This window comes from Phallusia mammillata, chromosome 6 (assembly GCF_965637545.1).
Source record: "Phallusia mammillata chromosome 6, kaPhaMamm4.hap1.1, whole genome shotgun sequence".
Classification (NCBI taxonomy): domain Eukaryota; kingdom Metazoa; phylum Chordata; class Ascidiacea; order Phlebobranchia; family Ascidiidae; genus Phallusia; species Phallusia mammillata.
The window spans coordinates 20,195,403-20,219,839 of record NC_137257.1 but is presented as its reverse complement, the minus strand read 5'-3'; the positions used below and the strand labels follow the sequence as shown (position 1 = coordinate 20,219,839).

The 24,437-nt window shown below is 39.2% G+C and overlaps 2 protein-coding genes and 1 long non-coding RNA gene across 3 annotated transcripts; 1 reads left to right on the top strand and 2 right to left on the bottom strand.

Moving 5' to 3' along the window:
* Positions 1 to 312: 312 nt before the first annotated feature.
* Positions 313 to 690, bottom strand: LOC145234631 (uncharacterized). Its single transcript, XR_013861308.1, has 3 exons — positions 629 to 690; positions 456 to 535; positions 313 to 375 (listed from the first exon to the last, which is right to left on the bottom strand). It is a non-coding gene; the product is annotated as an uncharacterized LOC145234631 (long non-coding RNA).
* Positions 691 to 3,941: 3,251 nt separating this feature from the next.
* On the bottom strand, positions 3,942 to 13,630 carry LOC145234628 (32 kDa beta-galactoside-binding lectin lec-3-like). Its single transcript, XM_080099340.1, has 10 exons — positions 13,487 to 13,630; positions 11,425 to 11,640; positions 8,557 to 8,615; positions 8,384 to 8,463; positions 8,132 to 8,303; positions 7,119 to 7,292; positions 6,760 to 6,836; positions 5,465 to 5,636; positions 4,406 to 4,598; positions 3,942 to 4,093 (listed from the first exon to the last, which is right to left on the bottom strand). Exons 2-9 carry the CDS (start codon positions 11,636 to 11,638, stop codon positions 4,455 to 4,457), a joined length of 1,092 nt encoding a protein of 363 aa, XP_079955466.1. The 5' UTR covers positions 11,639 to 11,640; positions 13,487 to 13,630; the 3' UTR covers positions 3,942 to 4,093; positions 4,406 to 4,454.
* Positions 13,631 to 20,688: 7,058 nt separating this feature from the next.
* Positions 20,689 to 24,068, top strand: LOC145234629 (32 kDa beta-galactoside-binding lectin lec-3-like). The gene is made up of 7 exons (XM_080099341.1): positions 20,689 to 20,741; positions 20,835 to 20,911; positions 20,992 to 21,163; positions 22,037 to 22,210; positions 22,377 to 22,453; positions 23,032 to 23,203; positions 23,732 to 24,068. Exons 1-7 carry the CDS (start codon positions 20,736 to 20,738, stop codon positions 23,873 to 23,875), a joined length of 822 nt encoding a protein of 273 aa, XP_079955467.1. The 5' UTR covers positions 20,689 to 20,735; the 3' UTR covers positions 23,876 to 24,068.
* Positions 24,069 to 24,437: the final 369 nt, after the last annotated feature.

The following is a 24,437-nucleotide window of genomic DNA, read 5'->3' as shown; positions in this document are numbered from 1 at the left end:
GAGTAAAATCAATATTTATTGAAAGGGGATTTGAATCGGTTCAAAAACAGCGAACCGGTTTGGACCGGGTAATTATCAGAAGCGGAACAAACACGAAAAATCACAATTTTTAAAAACTTGAACCGAACCCTTCAAAAAAAAAAATGAACCGAACCCATCTGTCAAGCGGTTTGACTCTCTGGTTTTAAAGTAGGACAACTTACTTCAGCATCATCATTTTGCGACCACATGAAGTCGCCCTTCCTTGCTCGTTGTTCTCTCCGCCATCTTCCATTTACGCGACTGTTCAACACAATTACTTGTTGGTCATAACGGGGACTGAAATGATATCCGATATTTAGTGGATCATTGTTTACCAGTAAGTTGATGACCACCCTGTAACAAACGCGATCAGTGTCATTGGTATTTCAATTTCAAGGAAAATGAATAGACTGTACAAGTATAATTTGTTATACCTTGGGCCGGTGGGTTTTCCAACAACGGTAATCGTTTTACCAAGAGTCTTGAGATCCTTGACTGTGTATTCAGTTGTAGTCTGTTTAATGCAAAAACGGTTTAAACGACAAAACTGAAACAAATATGTTGACAAAATGACAAAAAATACATAACAACTGAAACATGATCTTACCGGTGAAGACATTTCGTTGTTTTGAAACGGAAGGGTTTGAGAATTTAAACTGTTTGAATCTGAAACAAAAATTAAGGTAGTGATTTAAACAAAATATATACACCCGAATAAACGGACTTTAAATTAGATCACCAAAACTATGATCACCAAAACTATTAAGAGTAGTTTTTGGTGATCTTTTTGCTTCGAAAGAGACTTCATACCATACGGACCAGAGTTGTAATTGGGCCTCAGTCACATTTGTGTTGCCATTTCGCCAGCTAGTTTATTTCTTTAAAATATATCGATTGTCAGCTAAGCAAATCAGTTGCGGCCACATGCATAACGCTGTATTGAAACGGCAAATATTTAACACCCTATCGACCACGTCGTGGGTGTTGGGCCACTTGTACCGGCTGGCTTAAAACGGTCGATGAAAATGAGCTGATTGCCTTCGCCGATGGCAAGTGAAAAACCCTTGCTGCCTCGATCAATGACGCGGAAAGGGCCATCGTAAGGTGGCGTAAGCGGGAGTCGGTGACCTTCTTTTCGCACAAAACCGAATGGTCCGGCGCGCCTGACCCATATACAGACATAAAAAAAACTGATCTGGATTCGTCCCCGGGAGAGTCCTGGGTTCGAACCCCGTGAAGAAAAAAAAAAAAAAAAAAAGAAACGTACGGAGTTGGGCAGGAACTTTCAGACGTAAAATATACAGACATAAAAAAACCTTGATCGGGATTCGTCCCCGGGAGTGTCCTGGGTTCGAGCCCCGTAAAAAAACGTACGTAGTTGAGGCCAATGCTGCGGGAACCGTTACGCGGACAGGACCTGATGTGACATTGGAGTCGACGCAAGTTGACGCACCGTAGCCTTTAACGATGTGAGAACCGTTTGAAGGCTCGTGACGTTCTGGGCAAAAAAAACGCCTGGAACGGTGATGGCAGAGCTGTAAACATGCTCGATGAAACCTGCAGCTCTTCCTTAGGAGCTGTGCACATTCCAAGCATAACCCATGGTAGCTCGTCGACCCAAATGTGGCCCGCTAGACGTGCCATGAGCGCACTTTTCTTGTGGCGATGAAAGCGCTCCCCTAGGCCACTAGATTGAGAATTGAACGAGGTTGTGCGGTGCAGTTAAATTCTAAGAAGCTGGGTGAAAACCGTCCATAGATCGAAGGTAAACTGGGGGCCGCGATCTGATAATATGTCAAATGGAACCCCGAAACGGGATACCCAATGGAATGCAAATGCCCGTGTACACGTTATGGTGGTAACATCAGTCATAGGAATTGCTTCTGGCCAACGAGTGATATTCGACCAGTGTAACAAGGTATCTGTTACCCTGCAAAGGTGCAGGGTAACGAGTGCGGTCCAACAATGTCGACGTTAAGATGTTGAAAGCGTGCATGGCAGGGCGGGTAGCTTGCTTAAGGCGCACGGACGTGGCGTTGGACTTTTGCCTTCTGGACACAATGTTTTGCCCAAAGGTCAACCTGGCGTTTTAAGCCATGCCAAACAAACTATGAAGCGACAAGTTTGCGCGTTGACCGTATGGATAGGTGCGAAAAACCATGTTAAATGTCAAAAACTTTGCGAACTTTTCGCCATGATGTTGGGACAATTGGGCGGGGCGACCCAGAGGAAACGTCACAAAACATTGTAGTTCTCGAATGACCGGTTTGTATGTCCTCCTGTTTGAACGTGAAAAAGATTTGGGAGTTGGACGGATATACCAAACTGTGGCCATATATAAAGTATTTTGTGTGCTGGTATGATCAAAATAAAATTGAGAGTTTTTTAAACAAATAAATAATAATGATAATTTATGTTCATTAAGTACTCTCACACCTGTGCGTTTTTTGTCAAGATCTCCGAGAAACCCTCGTTTCATTTTATACATGCAATGTAATTGGCACGAACTATGGGAAAATGTTACCTTCTAACTTCCAGTAAATTGCTACCAAATGTGAGACCCCATTACAATTTTTTTGCGGTTTTCTTAAATTAGGTTTATGAATAGTTTAAATTCTAAATGGCACCGTGTTTAAAAAGTGGCAAACGAAGTTACATAACATAAGTTGGACTATTCAGTGTGCGGAGCGGCAATCCCTCCAGCTAGAGGCACTGATGCACAGCACTTCTGCGGAGTTAAAAAACGGTTAGAAAATTACACTTCCTCACAACAACCAACATTTTAATGTTGTGATACGCGTTTATAAACAACAAACAACATTTTGTGGACACTCTTTTCAAATTTCACTGTTCATTGCCTTTTGTTCCATCTACAGTTGTAAAGATAAAACTGTAAGGACTATTCAGTGTGCGTGACAAGGCAAAAAATTCTAGGTCACGTTTGTTTAATTCGTTGTTTTATGGTTACCATACTCGGCATGCCGCTGCTTTTGGCTTTTTGCCGATCTTCGATTTTCACTCACGAATGCCCCGGGGTTAAACTGAATGAACGCAGTCTTTTCCCACATACTGAAGTTATGTCACTGCGCGCAATCTGCGCCATTTAACTCGTTTGCTGCGATGGCGCGTAGTTCTCGGGGCGGCCAAGCCTGCCCGAAGGCAGAACGCGAGGTTAAAATAGATTTCGTGTTTGTGATAGCAAGCCCCACTCACAATCACTTTTCTGACAAAAATTTTTTGGTCACTCCGCAGGTTCTCCGCAGTCGAAGCTCGACTTTGCATTGCTACGTGTTTGTCGACAAAAACCAAGTAAACATGTCATTTTGTAATTTTTTTGAAATAAATTCTAATATGTTTTTGCTGTAAATTTTCGCTCCTTCTAATTAAGTGTTTTAATTGCCTTTTGTAAGAACTTCACATTGTTAATATGCCCAATCCCTTAGCATAAATTGTTTCTTGTTATCCTATAACTCTTGTTTTGCACAAATTGGAACAGCGTTGTTTGTTTTTTCGGGGTTGGTTGTTTTAGCTCAACAAGAATAACAAAAAAAAAACGCTTCAGATATATTATTCTAAAGCAGGGGTCGGCAAACCCTGGCACACCAACCGATTTGCATGTTTATATTAAAGTAACAGTTTGACCTGTTACACTGCTTGTTTTCAGTTTTTATTATGTCATTGTTTTAAAATTCAGCCTTACATGCACAAAACACTCTGTTTTCTTTATATTTTTGATGTCTGCTGTCAAAAACCACTACAATTTAGAAAAACGCTGGTACGCGAAGTCATTAACACATTGAAATAACAAGTAAATTGGCACGCGTCGCCTAAGAGGTTGCCCAGTGTGTAAACACTCTGCACTTGTTGTTGAAAGTATTCCTGCATCGCAAACTGTCGGTGGAAAAAAACTCAACTTTGTTGCTTTATTGTTATGTATTTATAGAAACACAGGATAAATACTTGCGTTAATTGGTTAACATGGAACAAGCACTGTCTAATGTAGTTTTGCTACTTATTACTGATGACAGCAAGTCGATACATCTTTTATTCTTGTTTGTTTTGTGTTTTGAGCCTGCAAATATACAAAACAATTTTGCTGGTATATTTAAATATTTTGAAACATGGAAACGCTAAATACGTTTTGAAGTGAATTGATGGCATACGAAATTAGATTTTCAAAAATTTGCTATACGCTTGTGAGACTTTTTCAGAAAACAAAACGCTATTTTTTGGTAGTCTTTAGTGCCCTTTAATCTACATTTTAGCGCATATTTTGTACTACGGCGTGCTTGGTGACCTAAAATGTGGCAGATGTTATCGTCATAATCGTTTGCGCAGAGAACATTATCATTTCTAGCTAGGACCAATAGAAATCTGTACTTACTTGCATGTAGGCGGTTTGACGGCCAACTGTCCACTCGAAAGAGACAAACTTAAATGGTGCGAATGCCTTTAATGTACATTCCCCTGATAGTAAGGCCGATGGCTTGTTCAACTGGTGAACGATGGTTAAATCTGCAAACCTCAACGCCGTTCCAAACACAAGAGAAGTAAGCTTCAGTCACGTAAATGTTGTACTGGAAAAGTTTAACACAAAATTAGAAATACTTCTTGTAGAATTTAAGGAACCTGAGCTATTATGGCTCACTACTTATATTTTTTTCTTTGTGAGAAAAATGTTTCTGGTTTCCTATGATTTTCGAACTGATACGTACTCAAACATTTCACTAATATCAGTATTAAACGAATCATAGAAAAAAATGGTTTATAGAGTCATGGTAAATTCACTCGCGCGCCAATATAACTTATATGTTTTTTTTTTCACGGGGTTCGAACCCAGGACTCTCCCGGGGACGAATCCCGATCAGGTTTTTTATGTCTGTATATGGGTCAGGCGCGCCAGACCGTTCGGTCAAGTTCCTGCCCACTCGCGCGCCAATACAACGAATACAAAAATTGATGTTCTACCGCCGGACAGCTATCGGTCGCTTTTTTATCACTGTTTTTGCGCCAGTCTCTTTTCGTGTTTACCATGTTTGGTGTTACAAGAACTACATCACGACAAACCCATATTTAGCTACTTTTCGATCGGTGGCATAAAGAGCTGAATTATATATTTAGCAGCTGAATAGGGGTAGGGTGTAAGTTTTCAAACACTTCACATTAGGAACAAGTTCTATTGCTAGTTTTATTGAATTTTGAAAGCTAATATCTTACCCCGATCCTAATAGCTCTAACCGTGAGTATTTTTAGAGATATATCGTTTAAAATAGGTAAAATAGCTCTTTCCGCCACGTATCGAACATTAACTAAACGTGGGTCTGAAGTGAGCTATAGTTTTTTATGATTTAATATGAAATGTGCCTGGCAACAACACTGTATTCATTTAACATCAGTATAATTTCATAAAAATAATATCTACTACTGAAAACCGTAACTTCACCTCATACTCTTGGTTGCGCTGCCATGAAAACGGCACAACCATGCTTTTTTCTTCGTTTTGCCAGACTCCGTTAACCCTATTGTTGCGCACAATCACTTTTTGGTCAAATCTTGGATTGAACTGGAATGCAATATTGTTGTCGTCGTCGTTTGCCTTGAAGTTAAAAATGGACCTTACAAACATAAAATAGAATGTGAGAAAAGCTTCGTAAAGAAATTGCTGACTTAAAGAACAGTGTTATATGTCGGACCAGACTATTGTGGCAGAGTTTTCGAGCCGACTGAACCCTGACCGAACCTCAACCGGATAGGACCAGGATTAAACCCAGGCCGAACCCGGATCGAACCCGGATAGAACCCAGGACGAATCCAGGACGAACCCAGACGAACCCGGACCGAACCAAGGCCGAACCCGAATCATTTTTAGACACCGCATTTAGGTCCTAACGTTTGATTGAAAGGCCTATAATAAAGAAGACCTATACAATTGCCAAAAATCGGCAATGTCCTAAACAAGACTTTCGGAAATGTATGACTTGGTTAGCTGACTTTAAGAACAGCGTTATATGTCGGGCCAGGCGATTGTGTCAGAGTTGTAAGCGGTCCAATATTGGAGCCAAAAACGGACCGAACCCGGACCGAACCCAGGCCAAACCCATGCCAAACCCAGGCCTAGCTTAGGCCCAACCTAGGTCGAACCCAGATCGAACCCAGGACGAACCCAGGACGAACCCAGATCGAACCCAGGCCGAGCCCAGACCAAACCCGGATCGTTTTTAGAAACACCGCATTTAGATCCCAACGTTTGATTTACGGGCCTATTATAAAGAAGACCTATACAATTGCCAAAAATCGGCAATGTCCTAAACAAGACGTTTTAAGGTTGTTGGGCATTAGGTTAAGAAGCAGCTACTTTGCTACTTAATTTATGTTAAAAAACTTACTGACACAGAATGTGGAGTCAGGCTCGAATCAAGCCTGTTTGTTGAAAAAACAAAGCCCGAACCCGGCCTGAAAATCCTGGCCCTGATTTATAACTTGTTTTGTAGTCGGGATCAGACTAAAATTTCAATTAACGGCCTGTTTCACTCGGCTTCATTTATGTCTTGTACTTACTTGTTAAATAACATTTTACCAAATTTCGGATGCGGGTATTAGTTTTTTTGCTATCGAAGCCAATTTCGAAGTCCACTTACAACTCTGTTTGACATACATTACATCGTTTTCCCATTATTTAGGCTTTATTTATAACGAACCATTGCATGTAAACCGACTGGCATGTAACAAAGCACCAACCTTGCGTTCACAGGGATTGCTATCACCTTAAAGGTCTTGCCCAAAGCTGCTACGCCCTTAATGCCCATTTCTGTTTCCTGCAATAAAACATGCATTCATAAAACCAGTCATAAAAACTTGTTGATTGACCCGTTTAGAGCTAGTCACACCATGCTAAGAATTCGGTAGATTGTAAACAAACACCTAAGAATTGTTAGCTTAAACGATGTACACGGTTTCAATTACAAACTCCACTTACAAATTAACATTAACGATTACAAGGCACTTTTAAAGGAGGTTTCATTTTTTAACGCTTGTTTGTTGAAGGAATGACAAAACCTCAGTAAGAAAACACTAAGAAGAACTAAGAAACAACTCACCACTGGTGCAGAACTGGCTCCATTGTCTTCGAAGTCAACTCTTTTTACATCAAGACCACGAATTTCAAGCCCTTTGTAAGTACTGGCATCAACTCTATGTGCAAATGTGCAGCCTTCAAGTTTTAGCCCATTCCAATAACAGCTGACGTCATTGGTCCCAACTTCAAGTTTGTACTGCAACAGGACATCGTTTAAACATAGTATGTCAAAAAGATTTTGCTGGTAAAGCTATAATTAAAGAAACATGACAGACAAGATTACTAGTACACCTATTGAACACACTAAAGTTTTTACAATCGTCTTTTTTTTTGCAGTCTTTGGAACATACGAACAACGAATCATATGCTATGTAGAAAATAGAAACAGCAAAGATTACCCAACGATCCAAAAGTTATTTGCATTGCAAAAAATAGACTGTGCATACTTCATGCTTGTATTTACTTTAATTATGATGAGTTTCCAACGTATTTAACAAAACTTGGGTTTTCATAACGTTCCCAGCCAGTCCAAAACTGCGCTCGTTTTTGCTAAATTTCAAAAGTTTGCACTTCAGTTTTGCACAAGGAGTCGAACAGGAACTGAACCTGAGCCCGCAAATTACAATTTTCTAAAAACCCGAACCGGAGTTAAATCCTATGTTTTGTTTGCCGTTGGACCGAACGGAACCGAACCAGTAAAAATTGCAGCCTGTATTATATTTTTGAGGTTCATTTTAAAACAGCGCACTGAAGAACATGAGCGAGATGCAGCAATAGGACATGTCAAAAATGACATATTTGAAAGTGTCCTGCAGTGCACGGGCAAACTTATTTGAAAACGCTTTGCAGATGATGAGTAAAATCAATATTTATTGAAAGGGGATTTGAATCGGTTCAAAAACAGCGAACCGGTTTGGACCGGGTAATTATCAGAAGCGGAACAAAACACGAAAAATCACAATTTTAAACAAAAAAATGAACCGAACCCATCTGTCAAGCGGTTTGACTCTCTGGTTTTAAAGTAGGACAACTTACTTCAGCATCATCATTTTGCGACCACATGAAGTCGCCCTTCCTTGCTCGTTGTTCTCTCCGCCATCTTCCATTTACGCGATTGTTCAACACAATTACTTGTTGGTCATAACGGGGACTAAAATGATATCCGATATTTAGTGGATCATTGTTTACCAGTAAGTTGATGACCACCCTGTAACAAACGCGATCAGTGTCATTGGTATTTCAATTTCAAGGAAAATGAATAGACTGTACAAGTATAATTTGTTATACCTTGGGCCGGTGGGTTTTCCAACAACGGTAATCGTTTTACCAAGAGTCTTGAGATCCTTGACTGTGTATTCAGTTGTAGTCTGTTTAATGCAAAAACGGTTTAAACGACAAAACTGAAACAAATATGTTGACAAAATGACAAAAAATACATAACAACTGAAACATGATCTTACCGGTGAAGACATTTCGTTGTTTTGAAACGGAAGGGTTTGAGAATTTAAACTGTTTGAATCTGAAACAAAAATTAAGGTAATGATTTAAACAAAATATATACACCCGAATAAACGGACTTTAAATTAGATCACCAAAACTATGATCACCAAAACTATTAAGAGTAGTTTTTGGTGATCTTTTTGCTTCGAAAGAGACTTCATACCATACGGACCAGAGTTGTAATTGGGCCTCAGTCACATTTGTGTTGCCATTTCGCCAGCTAGTTGATTTCTTTAAAATATATCGATTGTCAGCTCAGCAAATCAGTTGCGACCACATGCATAACGCTGTATTGAAACGGCAAATATTTAACACCCTATCGGCCACGTCGTGGGTGTTGGGCCACTTGTACCGGCTGGCTTAAGACGGTCGATGAAAATGAGCTGATTGCCTTCGCCGATGGCAAGCGAAAAACCCTTGCTGCCTCGATCAATGACGCGGAAAGGGCCATCGTAAGGTGGCGTAAGCGGGAGTGGGTGACCTTCTTTTCGCACAAAAAAAGAAACACACGGAGTTGGGCAGGAACTTGGCTGAATGGTCTTGCGCGCCTGATTCATATACAGACGTAAAAAAACCTTGATCGGGATTCGTCCCCGGGAGTGTCCTGAGTTCGAGCCCCGTAAAAAAACGTACGTAGTTGAGGCCAATGCTGCGGGAACTGTTGCGCGGACAGGACCTGATGTGACATTGGAGTCGACACAAGTTGACGCACCGTAGCCTTTAACGATGGGAGAACCGTTTGAAGGCTCGTGACGTTCTGGGCAAAAAAACGCCTGGAACGGTGATGGCAGAGCTGTAAACATGCTCGATGAAACCTGCAGCTCTTCCTTAGGAGCTGTGGACATTCCAAGCATAACCCATGGTAGCTCGTCGACCCAAATGGGGCCCGCTAGACGTGCCATGAGCGCACTTTTCTTGTGGCGATGAAAGCGCTCCCCTAGGCCACTAGCTTGAGAATTGAACGAGGTTGTACGGTGCAGTTAAATTCTAAGAAGCTGGGTGAAAACCGTCCATAGATCGAAGGTAAACTGGGGGCCGCGATCTGATAATGTGTCAATTGGAACCCCGAAACGGGATACCCAATGGAATGCAAATGCCCGTGTGCACGTTATGGCGGTAACATCAGTCATAGGAATTGCTTCTGGCCAACGAGTGATATTCGACCAGTGTAACAAGGTATCTGTTACCCTGCAAAGGTGCAGGGTAACGGGTGCGGTCCAACAATGTCGACGTTAAGGAGTTGAAAGCGTGCATGGCAGGGCGGGTAGCTTGCTAAGGCGCACGGACGTGGTGGACTTTTGCCTTCTGGACAAAAGGTCAACCTGGCGTTTTAAGCCATGCCAAACAAACTATGAAGCGACAAGTTTGCGCGTTGACCGTATGGATAGGTGCGAAAAACCATGTTAAATGTCAAAAACGTTGCGAACTTTTCGCCATGATGTTGGGACAATTGGGCGGGGCGACCCAGAGGAAACGTCACAAAGCGTTGTAGTTCTAGAATGATCGGTTTGTATGTCCTCCTGTTTGAACGTGAAAAAGATTTGGGAGTTGGACGGATATACCAAACTGTGGCCATATATAAAGTATTTTGTGTGCTGGTATGATCAAAATAAAATTGAGAGTTTTTCAAACAAATAAATAATATTGATAATTTATGTTCATTAAGTACTCTCACACCTGTGCGTTTTTTGTCAAGATCGCCGAGAAACCCTCCTTTTATTTTATACATGCAATGTAATTGGCACGAACTATTCCAGTAAATTGTTACCAAATGTGAGACCCCATTATAATTTTTTTTGCGGTTTTCTTAAATTAGGTTTATGAATAGTTTAAATTCTAAATGGCACCGTGTTTGAAAAGTGGCAAACGAAGTTACATAACATAAGTTGGACTATTCAGTGTGCGGAGCGGCAATCCCTCCAGCTAAAGGCACTGGTGCACAGCACTTCTGCGGAGTTGAAAAACGGTTAGAAAATTACACTTCCTCACAACAACCAACATTTTAATGTTGTGATACGCGTTTATAAACAACAAACAACATTTTGTGGACTCTCTTTTCGAGTTTCACTGTTCATTGCCTTTTGTTCCATCTACAGTTGTAGAGATAAAACAGTAAGGACTATTCAGTGTGCGTGACAAGGCAAAAAATTCTAGGTCACGTTTGTTTAATTCGTTGTTTTATGGTTACCATATTCGGCATGCTGCTGCTTTTGGCTGTTTGCCGATCTTCGAATTTTACTCACGAATGCCCCGGGGTTAAACTGAATGAACGCAGTTTAAATTTTTTAGCTGTTTATACAACCCAACATTTTGCTCACCAATTCGTGTGCTTGAATTTCAATTTCTTTGCGTTTTGCTGCTCCACAGTTTTGACAAAAAAACAAACAAACAGAAATTGCTGTTGTTTTCTTAGCAAATTATTCAATTTGGTATAATACGCAATTTAATATAGTGCTTGTGGGTTTTTCGTTCTGTGATGAGTGTGTACCACCCAAACCCTCTCTATGCTTTTTACTGGGATCTTTGATAAATGAAGATAGATATACACCTTTTAAGTTCTTTCAAGTTTGTTTCTTTTAATTATTTTATTCAGTAAATTTTTGAAGTTTTTTGGTCAACAATAAAGTATAGATCTATGTAATGCAAGTTGTGAACTGTTTCAATTGAGCAAGCCTTATCACTTTGTCATTGTTTATTGGCAAAGTTTTTTGTGTTTGTTATAAGCGTGACTGTTCCTATTGTTGAAAAAGCTAGAATTCGTTTGTGCTGGTTGCGGAATATTACTCGAATGAATTAGCTAAAAAAGTAAATTTTTATTCATGACTCACGTCGACAAATTGGAATAGCGGAGGAAAATTGTCCATTTGATGCGCATTCTGAAAGAATCTGCCCATCCAATGAGTAATCTCCGGGACATCCAAATGCGATGGATTCTCCCACTGCCCAGACCGCTTTGCCAACAGGCAACGTAATCAGATTGTCTCCAGTTGGACGCTGACAAACTGTGGTTTCCACAGGTATTGATGGTATGAACGTTGGCATGGCTGCAAAAGTGAAATTGGTTTTGACTTAACAAAATTTGGAGAAGGTTGTTCAAAAGCATTTTCAGCAAAGACTTTCGAAGATTTCGGGATGGTTGCTCAGGTTTAAAGATGTTTTCACCCAAACCTGAGAGTTAGAAAATGTCCTAAAAAACTTCAAATAAAACAGTTCATTGTGTTGAATGTTGAATTTACAAATTTTGAACCTTGTAAAATATTATTTGACTTTTAAAACTTATAAACTTATAAGCCGCCTCCGTTTTGAGATTTATATAAGCCGCTTCCGCACCAAAACCACTTATCTTGTGGCGATCACCTATCGATCGATAATGTTGTCGGCCTCGTCAGGGTTACACAAATGTTTGAAAGCAAAAGTTCTCACAGAATTGTAATGTTTTTCTATCCGTTCACTGTTTGTAAATCGTGTTATATTATATACATTGTCAAAAGTTCTTTAACGTTTCAGCGTTTATGTCGCCAGAAAGCGCCATTAACTTGTCAAAAAAGTTGTTTTTAATATAAACAAAAGTTTGACGGAGCCTCGTCCTAGGGCGCAATTTATAAGGTTTGCAGAAACGATGTCCCCTTCATGTAACCTACGTCGCCTTCGTGCACTTAACATTGCCGCTGGCCAGGTTATGCTTTTTCGCAGGACATGCCGCACACACCCGCGTCCCTGCACTTAAACCAGTGGTTCTTAACCGGGGTTCGGCAACGCCTAATCAGGGGTTCGACGAAGGTCTTTTTGAAGTACAATAATACTCGTTTTTGTCAAACTTAGCGTGTATAGATGCTAAAAACGGCAATTTGCATTTGCTCAATATCAAAACACTGGAAGGTTAAACTTAGGCAGGGGTGTTTGAAACTGCTGCACTAAACAGTTTTTGTGGTACTGAAAAGAGTATTACCAGCCTAATAACCGTTTGTGTCAATCTTTTTGTACGCCTATTGTGTGCAAACAATGCGAACAAAACAGGTACCGAAAGCATCACAACATAGACTATGACATCATAAACACTTAAGCCTGATCTCCACGCTGTGTAGCTGATTCTGTGCACCGAGCTAGAAATTAATCTGGGGGTTTGGGCGCTATTAGATAGTAAATACATGATATAAACCAAGTATTTTAAAACAAAAATAAGCAGGTAAATGGCGGCTGTTGGTGAAATAAGAATCTGCGATGCTGCCGTCCTAGCAAAATGTTTGTGCACCCCTGCACTAAGGTTTTATTTCCTTTTTTGACGTAACAAAGAGCATTGTTCGCGTGGTTCGTAAGCAGAAAAACAACGAAAATTTGTTGGCAGCAAAAACTTATTACTTCATCTTTTTCATGTTTGTGTACAGATGCTAAAAATACAATGCTTTGTTTTGGTAAAAACTAAAAATTGCCGGAATTAAAGCAATCATGAAACAAGTTGCTTGTATTATTATGTCAGAATTGAACAAAATTACAAACAGTAACTGTTGCCACTACGTTTGAACAAAAACTAACTATGACCCACCAAACAAAATGGGTTAAATACCTAGGATGTAACTTTGGGGTTCGACCAAAGGCTGAAGAATATCGCTGGGGTTCGGCCGTTATAAAAAGGTTAAGAACCACTGACTTAAACGAACCTTTCTCAATTATAATTATGTGCTTTGCTTCTATGATATTAAATTGTGCAAAACTGACGGGTAATGTGCAACATGTTAACCAATGCGCTTCCGTTCTGCGAAATCATAACACCCCGTAATTTTAAGTTATCATGTTACCACCATACATTCGTGTTTCTTTTCTTATGGAAAAACAAAGTTCTGCGCGGGTATGTTTTATTGTAATGCGTCTCTTGTGTTTCTTTGTACTTACCAATACATCGCCGTAACGAAAAGGACACAAAATATCCGGGATTGCAAATACAGGCTGGTAGTTTGTAAACTGCACACGCAGAGTTTGCAGGACACGGCTGCTGTGTAGCGCACTGAGCCGGAGTTGCATCTGTAAGCAGGCTTCGGGCTAAAACGAAAAGCATACTGTTTAACGTTATTGCATTTTAAATGGAACAAATACCAAAGAAAGAGAAACATTTTAAATCTCGTTTATCTATCGGTGCTGTTGGTCTTACGATGTTGTACTTGAGATATATTCCTTTTAAATCTTATAAATTATAGATTTTTTATATTATAATATGAGATGTAAAGCACTGAATTTGCGGATTTACTGCGATCCCACCGCCAGAATGTGACATCATATTGTCCACTAAAGTTAACTTGCATGACTTTCAAAGTAAGGTTTTGTGTACGACACATCTAATTCACCAATACTTGCCTACGCACCCATCCGTCTGGTGCCTGAAGTAACCAGCGTTGCAGGCGCAATAATTTGTTCCCCCATATGTCACACATCTGCTGTTATCTGCACATGCGTTTACGGGGCAGTAAACCGCCACGCCTACTCCTGGTGCTGAATTGAATACATTTGTTACAACCCTCCTGTTTACAATCCTGATTACTAACAATACTTACCTTGTAACTGTGCTTTTGTCAGCAAGATGAAACTTGCCAATGTCAAAACACCTAACAAGCAATTCATTTTACCAATGCTAATATGGCGACTTCTAAAGAACATACAATGTAATTGATTTTAAAACAGTTGGTATATGCGTTAGCGTCGGGCATCCATATGTACCACGTACTCTTGACAAAATGTTGATTTTCTACATAAGCTAGGTCTGAAGCGGTTTGTAATTTCTCTGCGCTTGTAATACATGAGCCCATACAAAGACATTGCATATACAAATCATTTCTCTTATGGCACCACCTTTTTTCTTCCCTGAGCTTGTTTTTTTTCTATTATGTTTAAATAGTTTAAACTGATCTCAACTACTTTATCTTTTATCAATCTTATAATGTATTGTACATCGATCTTTTCCCACATACTGAAGTTATGTCACTGCGCGCGCCATTTAACTCGTTTGCTGCGATGGCGCGTAGTTCTCGGGGCTGCCCGAAGGCAGAACGCGAGGTTTAATCAGATTTCGTGTTTGTGATAGCAAGCCCCAAATCTGATTAACAACTCGACTCGCCTTCTGTTTGATAAACTCGTGATGCACTGTTTTCAAACCACACCTAGTGTAATTTTATATTTCGAGATTTTTAAGGCCATTGTGAAGCACTTTTGGTTGTACGTTTTTGCAAAGCAAGCAATATTTTTCGTTTGTTTTTTCTATCTTCCCAGTTTGTTATTCCTTCATGTGATTTCGAACGCACAGCAAAATAAAGTTTATAACTGTGTATCAGTTTTTGCATCACGTGTCACTTCGCTGAACGTTTGGCAGCATCTTTTCGGCGTCTTGTTTCCCTAGACAATTTTTTCAAAGCTATTTGTATACGTTTAACATAGTTGTGCCAATTAAAAACAACCGATTGGGTAGTCTGCTATCCATTTTACAAGAAATCATATAAACTAACCTGAACAAGTCCTATATTTAAATTCCTTGCTTTTGTTCTTGTTAAATTAATACAGAGAAGAGCGGCGATAAATTAATACCTAGTGTTAGACGTAAAAAGCAGCGTAAAGTATCATAGCCGAAATAATGTTTAAATGTGAAAAATTATTTTGTTTAAATCTGTTGACCTCGCTGATAAAAGAACGGGTAAACTTGCAATAATAAAACCCCGATAATGTTTAGATCACAGTACGCCAGGCCCATTGCCGTGATCTCTGGTCTGCATAGACGCTTCAGGGCTGATCCCAGTTATGAATTTATGTTAATCTTAACCGATAATGTTTAGTGTTGCTTAAACTGCGGATTAGTAACTGTGTAAGTTCAAACGGTGTTTCGTTGGGCAGGTACCACGATGTGCTAACCGCTGTAAGTTGGAAATTAAATTCAGTAGTACCTTAATTTTGTGACATGGACTAAATGATTCTCTGTCCTAAGCACTTAATCCGAGTCTAGTCTGTGTGTCATTCTATCTCTTCACATACCACAAATGCTTCATACTTCAAATTTATTGTCTCCAACAATACCTGAACACGTTTTAGGCGAAATATATTTTGGTGGTCAGTCAACATGGATTCGGTGTCATCGGCGCCAATAAAGCAGAGTGGCAACAAGCAGTGAATCCATAAGGTTAGCGACGTTCTTTCCTTGGTTCATTAGTCAGTGTTAGTGTCAACTCGGAACGAATCTATAGATCACAATCTATTTCCGAATCTTGATCCACCCACCGGACGACTGTGGAACCATGTGCAGTGGCGAGGCCCATGGACTGGAATAACGTCGAATAATGCCGAGTTGCAGCATGTTGTGAAATTCGTTTTTAGCGAGGCTGAGTTTTTCGGGAAGGAGACGACGAGCGCGAGAGTGCACGGGTGGGCCGTTAGTGGGAATGAAATGCTCTCCATGGTTAGGAAGCGACTGTGAAAAGTGGGGATCGTTATTCCTGGAAACTCGGCCAATAGTCAAGCATAGACAGACGTGCCCGCGGACACAGAATTAACGTTTGGCGCTGATGGAGAAGGTTTCAGCATTGATGAGGCGTCGGTTTCTTGAGGTCAAGTAAATGGGAATGTGCCCTCAGAAAATTGGCGCCGAGCAACGGTCGAGTAACCTCGGCAAAGACAAATTGCTATTAAGATTTACCGGAACGTAAATACATGGTTACCAGACATGGACCGTACGTCCGGTTATGGTTGCCATTCGCAGCAACGAGAGTTTTTCCTGAAGGATTGGTGCGGCGCTCTAATCCCATGGAAGGTATGACGCTTATCTCGGCCAGTATCAACAAGAAATTTCCGACCTGCAATCCCAGACAAAGAAAAGGTTGCCAATGATGAAAGCAAAGGGACTTTAAGTTAGGCATTGCCCATGGTGAAGCTGATAGAGACTTCCTATCCCGATTTTTTTATGCAGGCTGAAAGAAGACGCATTGCGCCGAACGTTGTATAGTGCGAGTTCCGTAGGCGTCTGATTTCCTAACGATATCGCAGCATAAGCTTTTCAGGCCAATAGCCGCTGATCGCTAATTGAAACCCAACCGATCTGGTTCCACCCGAACCCGTCCTAGCTCTGGCGGAGGCACCAGGCCACCAGATGAAACCTTACGTTCTGACCAACACATCACGTCGGGGTCACCAATGTAGCGGGGTGTTATTCGAGGAATATCTTAATAAAATAAAACAATGTGCGAATACGCCGCATGAGACGAGAGTCACAGAAAGAAGACAATCTGTACGGTTCGCTGTAGTATACAAGAACGCGATAATCATAGTGAGAGAGGCCCGCTACACTGTTGTATTAAATCAATGCAACAGTGGGAATCTATATTGTTGTTGTCCATTGATGTGAAAGTTATGCAATTAGCGGCTTTGTTAATTTTAAAACAACGCAACTTAAACTTGTTCATAAAATTGCTTCTTTACCGTACTGCTGTGTCTGTGCTACCTGTTTGTGTTATTTTGCAAGCCCGCAATCAAATACATCGGTTATTTCTAGTAAACTACACTGTGATTGCCCCCTTGGTCAATAAAAATCAACATTTAAAAAGATTTAATATGAATAAATAGAACATTCAAAAATGAATAGATAGCGTGGTTATTGGGTATTATTTAAGTTCGACACTGTGGTGGTGTCCTTGTCATTTGGTTAGTAAAATTCAATATGCAATATACGTATGTAAATAAATGTCGGCCTAAAAGTGTACCCCACCCGTTTTACCATGCCTCAAAGTCAAAAATTAACTGTTATTTGTGCCAAAGTCGCCAAAAACATTTCACCATCTTTTTCTTGTTTTAAAAACTCAGCGTTGTATAAATTTCGATCAGGGTTAAATATGTGTGGGTTGAATCGTAGCGACTCTAGCGCCTTTGTGTGGATATTCACATAAACTACGGCAAGAAACATTTTGTTGGAACCGAAAAGCAAAATATCAAGCAAGCGGCAACAAAAGCACATCATATCTACTTAAGATATCTACAAAAACATCACACGTAACAGGTATTGTTGTTATAACGCGTTTGTGTAATAGTTTGCTGGAAATAACCGATGTATTTGATTCCTGGCTTGTAAAATAGCACAGACACAGTACAGTACTGTAAAGAAGCAATGTTATCGATAAGTTAAGGTTGCGTCGTTTTAAATTAACAAAGCTGCTGGAGGTTAACATTGCATAACTTTCAAATCAATGGACAACAACAGTATATGTTCCCACTGTTGTATTGATTTAATACAACAGCATCATATTTTATGTCCCTCTGATTTTACTGATGTCAAACATCGTTATGCATCAAGTTTAAAGAGCTCTTCTGGCAAATGTGATTTTTATTCCGACGTTTCGACGTCCTATACAGGTCGTCTTCATCAGGGTAAATAACACTGAACGACCTGTATAGGACGTCGAAACGTCGGAATAAAAATCACATTTGCCAGAAGAGCTCTTTAAACTTGATACTATGCCTGGCAGCAATAGCTTATATATCGTTATGCATGTGGGCGTAACTGACTCGCTGAGCTGACAATTTTTTAAAGAAATAAACTAGCTGGCGAAATTACAACACAAATATGACTGAGGCCCAATTACAACTCTGGTCCGTATGGCGGTATAAAGTGCATTTACAAGCAAGAAAATCACCGATAACTAGTAGGTAGATCTTCTTACCATTACTTACGTCAGCCGCACAGTCAGCTCATCTTCGTTAGGTGGCGCAGGAGCTGAAATATATATTTCAGGGGTAGGGTTGGGAAGTAAGTTTTTGAAAATTTTTCATTAAGAACTTAATTTTTGGGTTAGTTTCATTGAATTTTTAATGATAATACCTAACCCCAACCCTAATAGCCTTTACCGTAAACAGATTTTGAGATATACCGTTTTCAATAGGGATTTGTGTTTTTTGCGCTACCTATCGAAAATTTGCTAAATGTGCGGCTGACGTGAGTTATGGTGTAAGCATATTTTCCAAACTAGTAGCCGAATGACGGTAGTTTTAAGATCCTTACTAAATAATATAATTTCATGACATGGCAATAGCCAAATCACAACATTGTCATTTTTTTATCTTATCCCAGCTCTTTGTGTCGTTTTAATTAATTCTGTAAATATTTCATTTTTGTGTTTTTGTGTTTTCCGCATTTTTAGTTTTCATTGCGAAATTCTTTTTCTACTCTGCAAGGCAGTACTGCACGCTCGTGTTAAAGCCACAAAAGTGCCATCAGTTTTTCTTGGTGCCTATAAAACATTTCTATTTTTGAATTCGTAATTTTTCTAGGAAGGGGGCATAACCAGAGTTGTAAGTTGGGCCGGGTTCGGGTTTGGGTTCGGGTTCGGGCTTGGATTTTATAAAAAACGGTCTTGTTTTGGGCCTGACTTTTCACTCTGTGTCAGTATATTAACTAGTTAAGCAGCCAGTTGCTGGGCCTGACCTAATGTCAAACAGCCTTTAAACGCCTTGTTCGGGACCAATTGTATATTATTGTGTTTGTTGTTTTGATCTTTCGTGAAGGTCCCATGTATAAATACGCTTGTCAATCAAACTTTCGGGCTTAAACGGGCTTTTCAAAACGATTCGGGTTCGGGCCACGTTTCAGGTTTGTAGTTTCGGGCCAGTTTTAAACTCTGGTCATGGCGCAAAATCAAATGCGAAAAGAGTTTTCAAAAAGTTTTAATCTACCGAGGATTGTGTGCTATAACGTTTTATTTTACTGGTTATGAATTATGTTTTCGTTGTTGTTTTGTCTCCACCAAACTATCTCCTTTTTTGCGATAAAAATTTTGGCGAGATAATGAATGACACGCCCTTCCTGAACAGTGGTGGAGTCACCAGAACACAATAATGTTTTTTTTTCTTTTTTGAAACCACATGGATGTGAGCTTGCAATAGTGCAGGGGTATAGGAAACGAATTTCGCAGTAAAAACCGTTAAAACGAGAAACACAAAAACAGGAAAATTAACTGTTCACAGAATTAAAAAAAAAAAAAAAAACGACACATAGAAAATAAAAATGTTGCCAATGTTGTGATGATTATCAAGTCATTAAAAGATATTAATTAATAACCGTACCAAAATCATAAAAATGTACAAAAATGTTTTAACTCACGACATTATTAATTTTAGGTAATCTTTTTGGCTTGTAAATGAGATTTCATACCACACCGACCAGGGTTGTATAATTCGGCCCTGACTTAACTCTACAGGTCAAATAGTTTTATTGAATGTTTAATAATAATACTTTACCCCCCAACCAAGTAGCCCCAATAGTACGCGATTTTAAAGAAATACGGTTTAAAATGAGTTGTGCTATTCCCGCTAAAACTTTACTTAAATTGAACAGTTTGAATAAATAGGTGATATTTTCGAAAAACATGCGCACATTTTGACCTGCACATTTCTGCGCACATAAAAACAGGTGCATAACTATAGCATACAAATTGTCTTTTATGAAACAGAAAACAGGATTTAGCCTAATATGTTCATTTGAAACTAAGCTTACATTCTTTACCCCAACTTTGTCACTATATGTATTAATCGAACACTGCCCCATACAAAAATGATAGCTGCAAACGCAAAAACATATTTCCAACATATGCCTTGTAAAGAATGCTGACATTATATCAATGTTTTGGGGTGTCGTGTTTAATAATTGATAGCGTTATTAAATAACTTCCGTTCAATTTCATGCTCCCGACGTTTTTTTCACCGAAAATTTTATTTTTAGCAACCCGTTATTGCTTGTTCATTTCCTTTATTGGTTTGCGGCGCGAAATAACAACACAGCGTTTACAATATATATTCACTGGTTATTAAATGCATTTCAGCAGTCAATGACAATTGCTGCTAACAGAAAGAAAGATGTCGGAACACTGAGAGCGTTTATTTTACTTAATTGTCACGTTTTGAAGAATAGTCGTAAAAACATACTTTGTGTGTTTGTTTGTGAAATCTTCTACTGTTTTAGTCGTAAACATTTGATTGCACGGCTGATAGCAGTTATGAATTTATGTTTATCCTAATTGATTATGTGCAAATGTATAAGATTTGTTTAAATCATTACCTTACGTTTTTTAGACTCATTTTAGAAAGTTTTCTTTGTGAAACCATTCCGTTTCATTACAACAAAATGTCGGTAAGATTATTTTTCAGATACTATGTATTTTCGGTCATTTTTTACACATATTTGTTTCACTTTTATCATTTAAACCGTTTTTTCATAAAACAGACCACTGAGTATACAGTCAAGGATCTCAAGACTCTTGGCAAAACGATCATCGTTGTTGGAAAGCCCACTGGCACAAGGTATAACAAATTATACTTGTACAGTTTATTCATTTTCCTCGAAATTGAAATACCAATGACACTGATCGTGTTTGTTACAGGGTGGTCATCAATTTACTGGTAAACAATGATCCACTAAATATGGGATTGTGTTTCAGTCCCCGTTTTGACCAAACAAAGATTGTGTTAAACAGTCGCGTAAACGGAAAATGGCAGACAGAACAACAAGCAAGGAAGGGCGACTTCCTGTGGTCGCAAAATGATGATGCTGAAGTAAGTTGTCCTACCTTAAAACCAGGGAAACGAACCGCTTGTCATATTGGTTCGGTTCTATTCATTTTGTTTTGTTTTGAGGGATTCGGTTCAGGTTTTTAAAAATGTGATTTTGCGTGTTCCGGTGTTGCTTCGGTTCTGGCAAATTACCCGGTCCAAACCGGTATCTTGAACCGGATCAAATTCCCTTTCGTTTTATATTAATTTTACCCATCATCTGCAAAGCGTTGGCAAATAATTTTGCCCGTGCACTGCAGGCCACCTTCATTAAGGTCATTTTTGACACGTCCTATAGCTGTATCTCGCGCATATTCTTCAGCGCATTGTTGTAAAATGAATCACAAAAGTATAATACAGACTGCACTTTTTGCTGGTTCAGTTCCTTTCGGAAAAACGCCAAACAACAAATTCAGGTTCGGTTCGTGTTTAATAAAATAACCCGCTTAAACCGGTTTGCGCGCCCGGGTTCAGTTTCGGTTCGACTCCCTGTGTAAAACCGCGGTGTCAACTTTCAAACGTTAGCACAAAACGATCGCAGTTTGGATGGAACGTATTCTGGACTGGCTCGTAATGTTATCAAAACCCAAGTTTTGTTAAATAGTTTGGAAGCCCATCATAATTCAAGTAAATGAAAGCATAAAGTAAGAATAGTCTACTTTTCTTATCATGCATTTAAACTTTGGATCATTGGTTAAGTGCAGCAAATCTTTACTTTTTACCTTGATTTTCTACATAGTCGTTGTCCGCACTTTTCAAAGTCTAAAATATAGGTGTACTACAAATCTTGTATCTCATGTTTCTTTAATTGTAGGTCTACCACCAAACTTACTCATTTTTTTGATATACTCTGTGTTTAACGATGTCCTGTTGCAGTACAAACTTGAAGTTGGTACCAATGAAATCAGCTGTTATTGGAATGGCCTAAAACTTGAAGGCTGTACATTTGCGCATAGAGTTGATGCCAGTACTTACAAAGGGCTTGAAATTCGTGGTCTTGAGGTAACAAAAGTTGACTTTGAAGACAATGAAGCCAGTTCTGCACCAGTGGTAAGTTATTTCTGGGTTAATGAAAATATTGCTTGGGTGTTTGCTTACAATCTGCAAGATCCTTTCCATGGTGTGACTAGCTCTTAATGTGACAATCAACAAATTTTCTTGACTGTTTGTTATATGTTGCAGGAACTGTCTACATACATGTTATGTTTTGTTGCAGGAAACACAAATGGACATTAAGGGCATAGTAGCTTTGGGCAAGACCTTTAAGGTGATAGCAAACCCAGTGAGCGTAAGGTTGGTACCTTGTTATACAGCTAAAAAAATTCTGTTGCTCTTAAATGTTGCTTAAAGAAAAGATACTCGTACTGACTTGCCATGACAGTCGGTATGCATGCAATGGTTCCTTATAAATAAAGCTTCAATTTTGCCAACAATTATGTATGTTAAACAGTTCTAAGTGAGCTTAGGAATTGGCTTTGATACCGAAAGGGCAAGTCCAAAACCCGCACAAGAAATTTTTAAAAATATGTCCAAATTTCCTGACATTATCGAGACATTATGTGATTTTTTTTATAAATATGCCTTAGGTAGAAAAGTAGCTAGTTGCTGGAATTAACCTAATGCCCAACAGCTTGAAAGTGTCATGTCGGGGTCTAAACGGGAGTCTAAAAACGATTCGGATTCGATCCGGGTTCGGCCTAGGTTTGGCCTGGGTTCGGCCTGGGTTCGGCCAGGGTTCAGTCGGCTCGAATTTCGAACCCGCTAGCAATTCTGCTACAACAACTTGACCCGATAGATAATTTTGCTGTTAAAATCAGCAAAAGTCAATTTATTTTCGAAACATTTCTCACATTCTATTTTATGTTTGTAAGGTCCATTTTTAACTTCAAGGCAAACGACGACGACAACAATATTGCATTCCACTTCAATCCAAGATTTGACCAAAAAGTAATTGTGCGCAACAATAGGGTTAACGGAGCCTGGCAAAACGAAGAAAGAAGCATGGTTGTGCCGTTTTCATGGCAACTCAACCAGGAGTATGAGGTAAAGTTATGGTTTTTGGTAGTAGATCTTATTTTTATGAAACAATACTGACGTTACATGAATATATAGTGTTGTTGCCAGGCACATTTCAGAAGGAAATCATAAAACGTTATATTTCACGGCAGACCCAAATTTAGCTAATTTTCGATAGGTGGCGGAAAGAGCACTTTTACCCATATGTCTCTGAACATGCTCACATGCAGGCCTACTTGTTTCTGATGTGAAGTTTTTGTAAACTTACATCCTAACCCTACCCCTATTCAGCTAATAAATATATAATTCAGCTGTTTGTATCATCTATCGGAAATTGGCTAAATATGGGTCTGTCGTGAGGCAGTTCTTATAACACCAAACATGGTATACGGATGTTAGTGAACTGTTGAAAGTACGTATTAGTTCGAAAGTCATATGAAACCGGAAACCCTTTTCTCATACATCAAAAAATCTAAGCTTAAGGCCTTAATACCATCAGGCACCTTATTTTCCAAAAAAGTATTTCTAATGCCATTCTGTGTTCAACTTTTTCAGTACAACATTTACGTGACTGCATCTTACTTCTCTTGTGTTTGGGACGGCGTTGAGGTTTGCAGATTTAACCATCGTTCGCCAGTTGAACAAGACGTCGGCCTTGCTATCAAGGGCATGTGCATTAAAAGCATTCGGAGCATTTAAACTTACCCGAAACTTATTCCTTACATAGCTATTTATCTGTTTAGTGTGCATTTATACGAAAAAGACAGTATTTAACGATTTCATTTACATAAATCCTTAGTTTTGATGCTTTACTAGTTAAAAACCCCGTACTATTGTTTTAGTTTGATAAATTATGTAACCAGTTTTCCAACATGTATTCAGATTTGTTGCCTACCACATATTCAGTTTATTTTAAAATACAAATTGTTTTAGAAAGAAACTACTCGTGTGTTCTTTATGCAGTTATTGTCGAAAATCAACCGCGTTTTTGTCGCGTTTTAGTTTTATTTACCTTTCTCTTTTGTTTTAGAGCCGATTTACGATTTGTAGCAAAAGTCGCTAGTTATAAGTTATTAATCTTTTTATTGTAAAAAAGGATCAGCAGACAAATTATAAGTAAGTTTGTAGAATACTGCCCAATTAAAACCCTACCTTACGTTGCATTAGCTAAAAGCACAAAGTATTTTTTTGCATATTTTTACATTAAAAACTGCAAGTGCCAATAACTCAACTACGGTCACACTTTAACATATGACTAGTT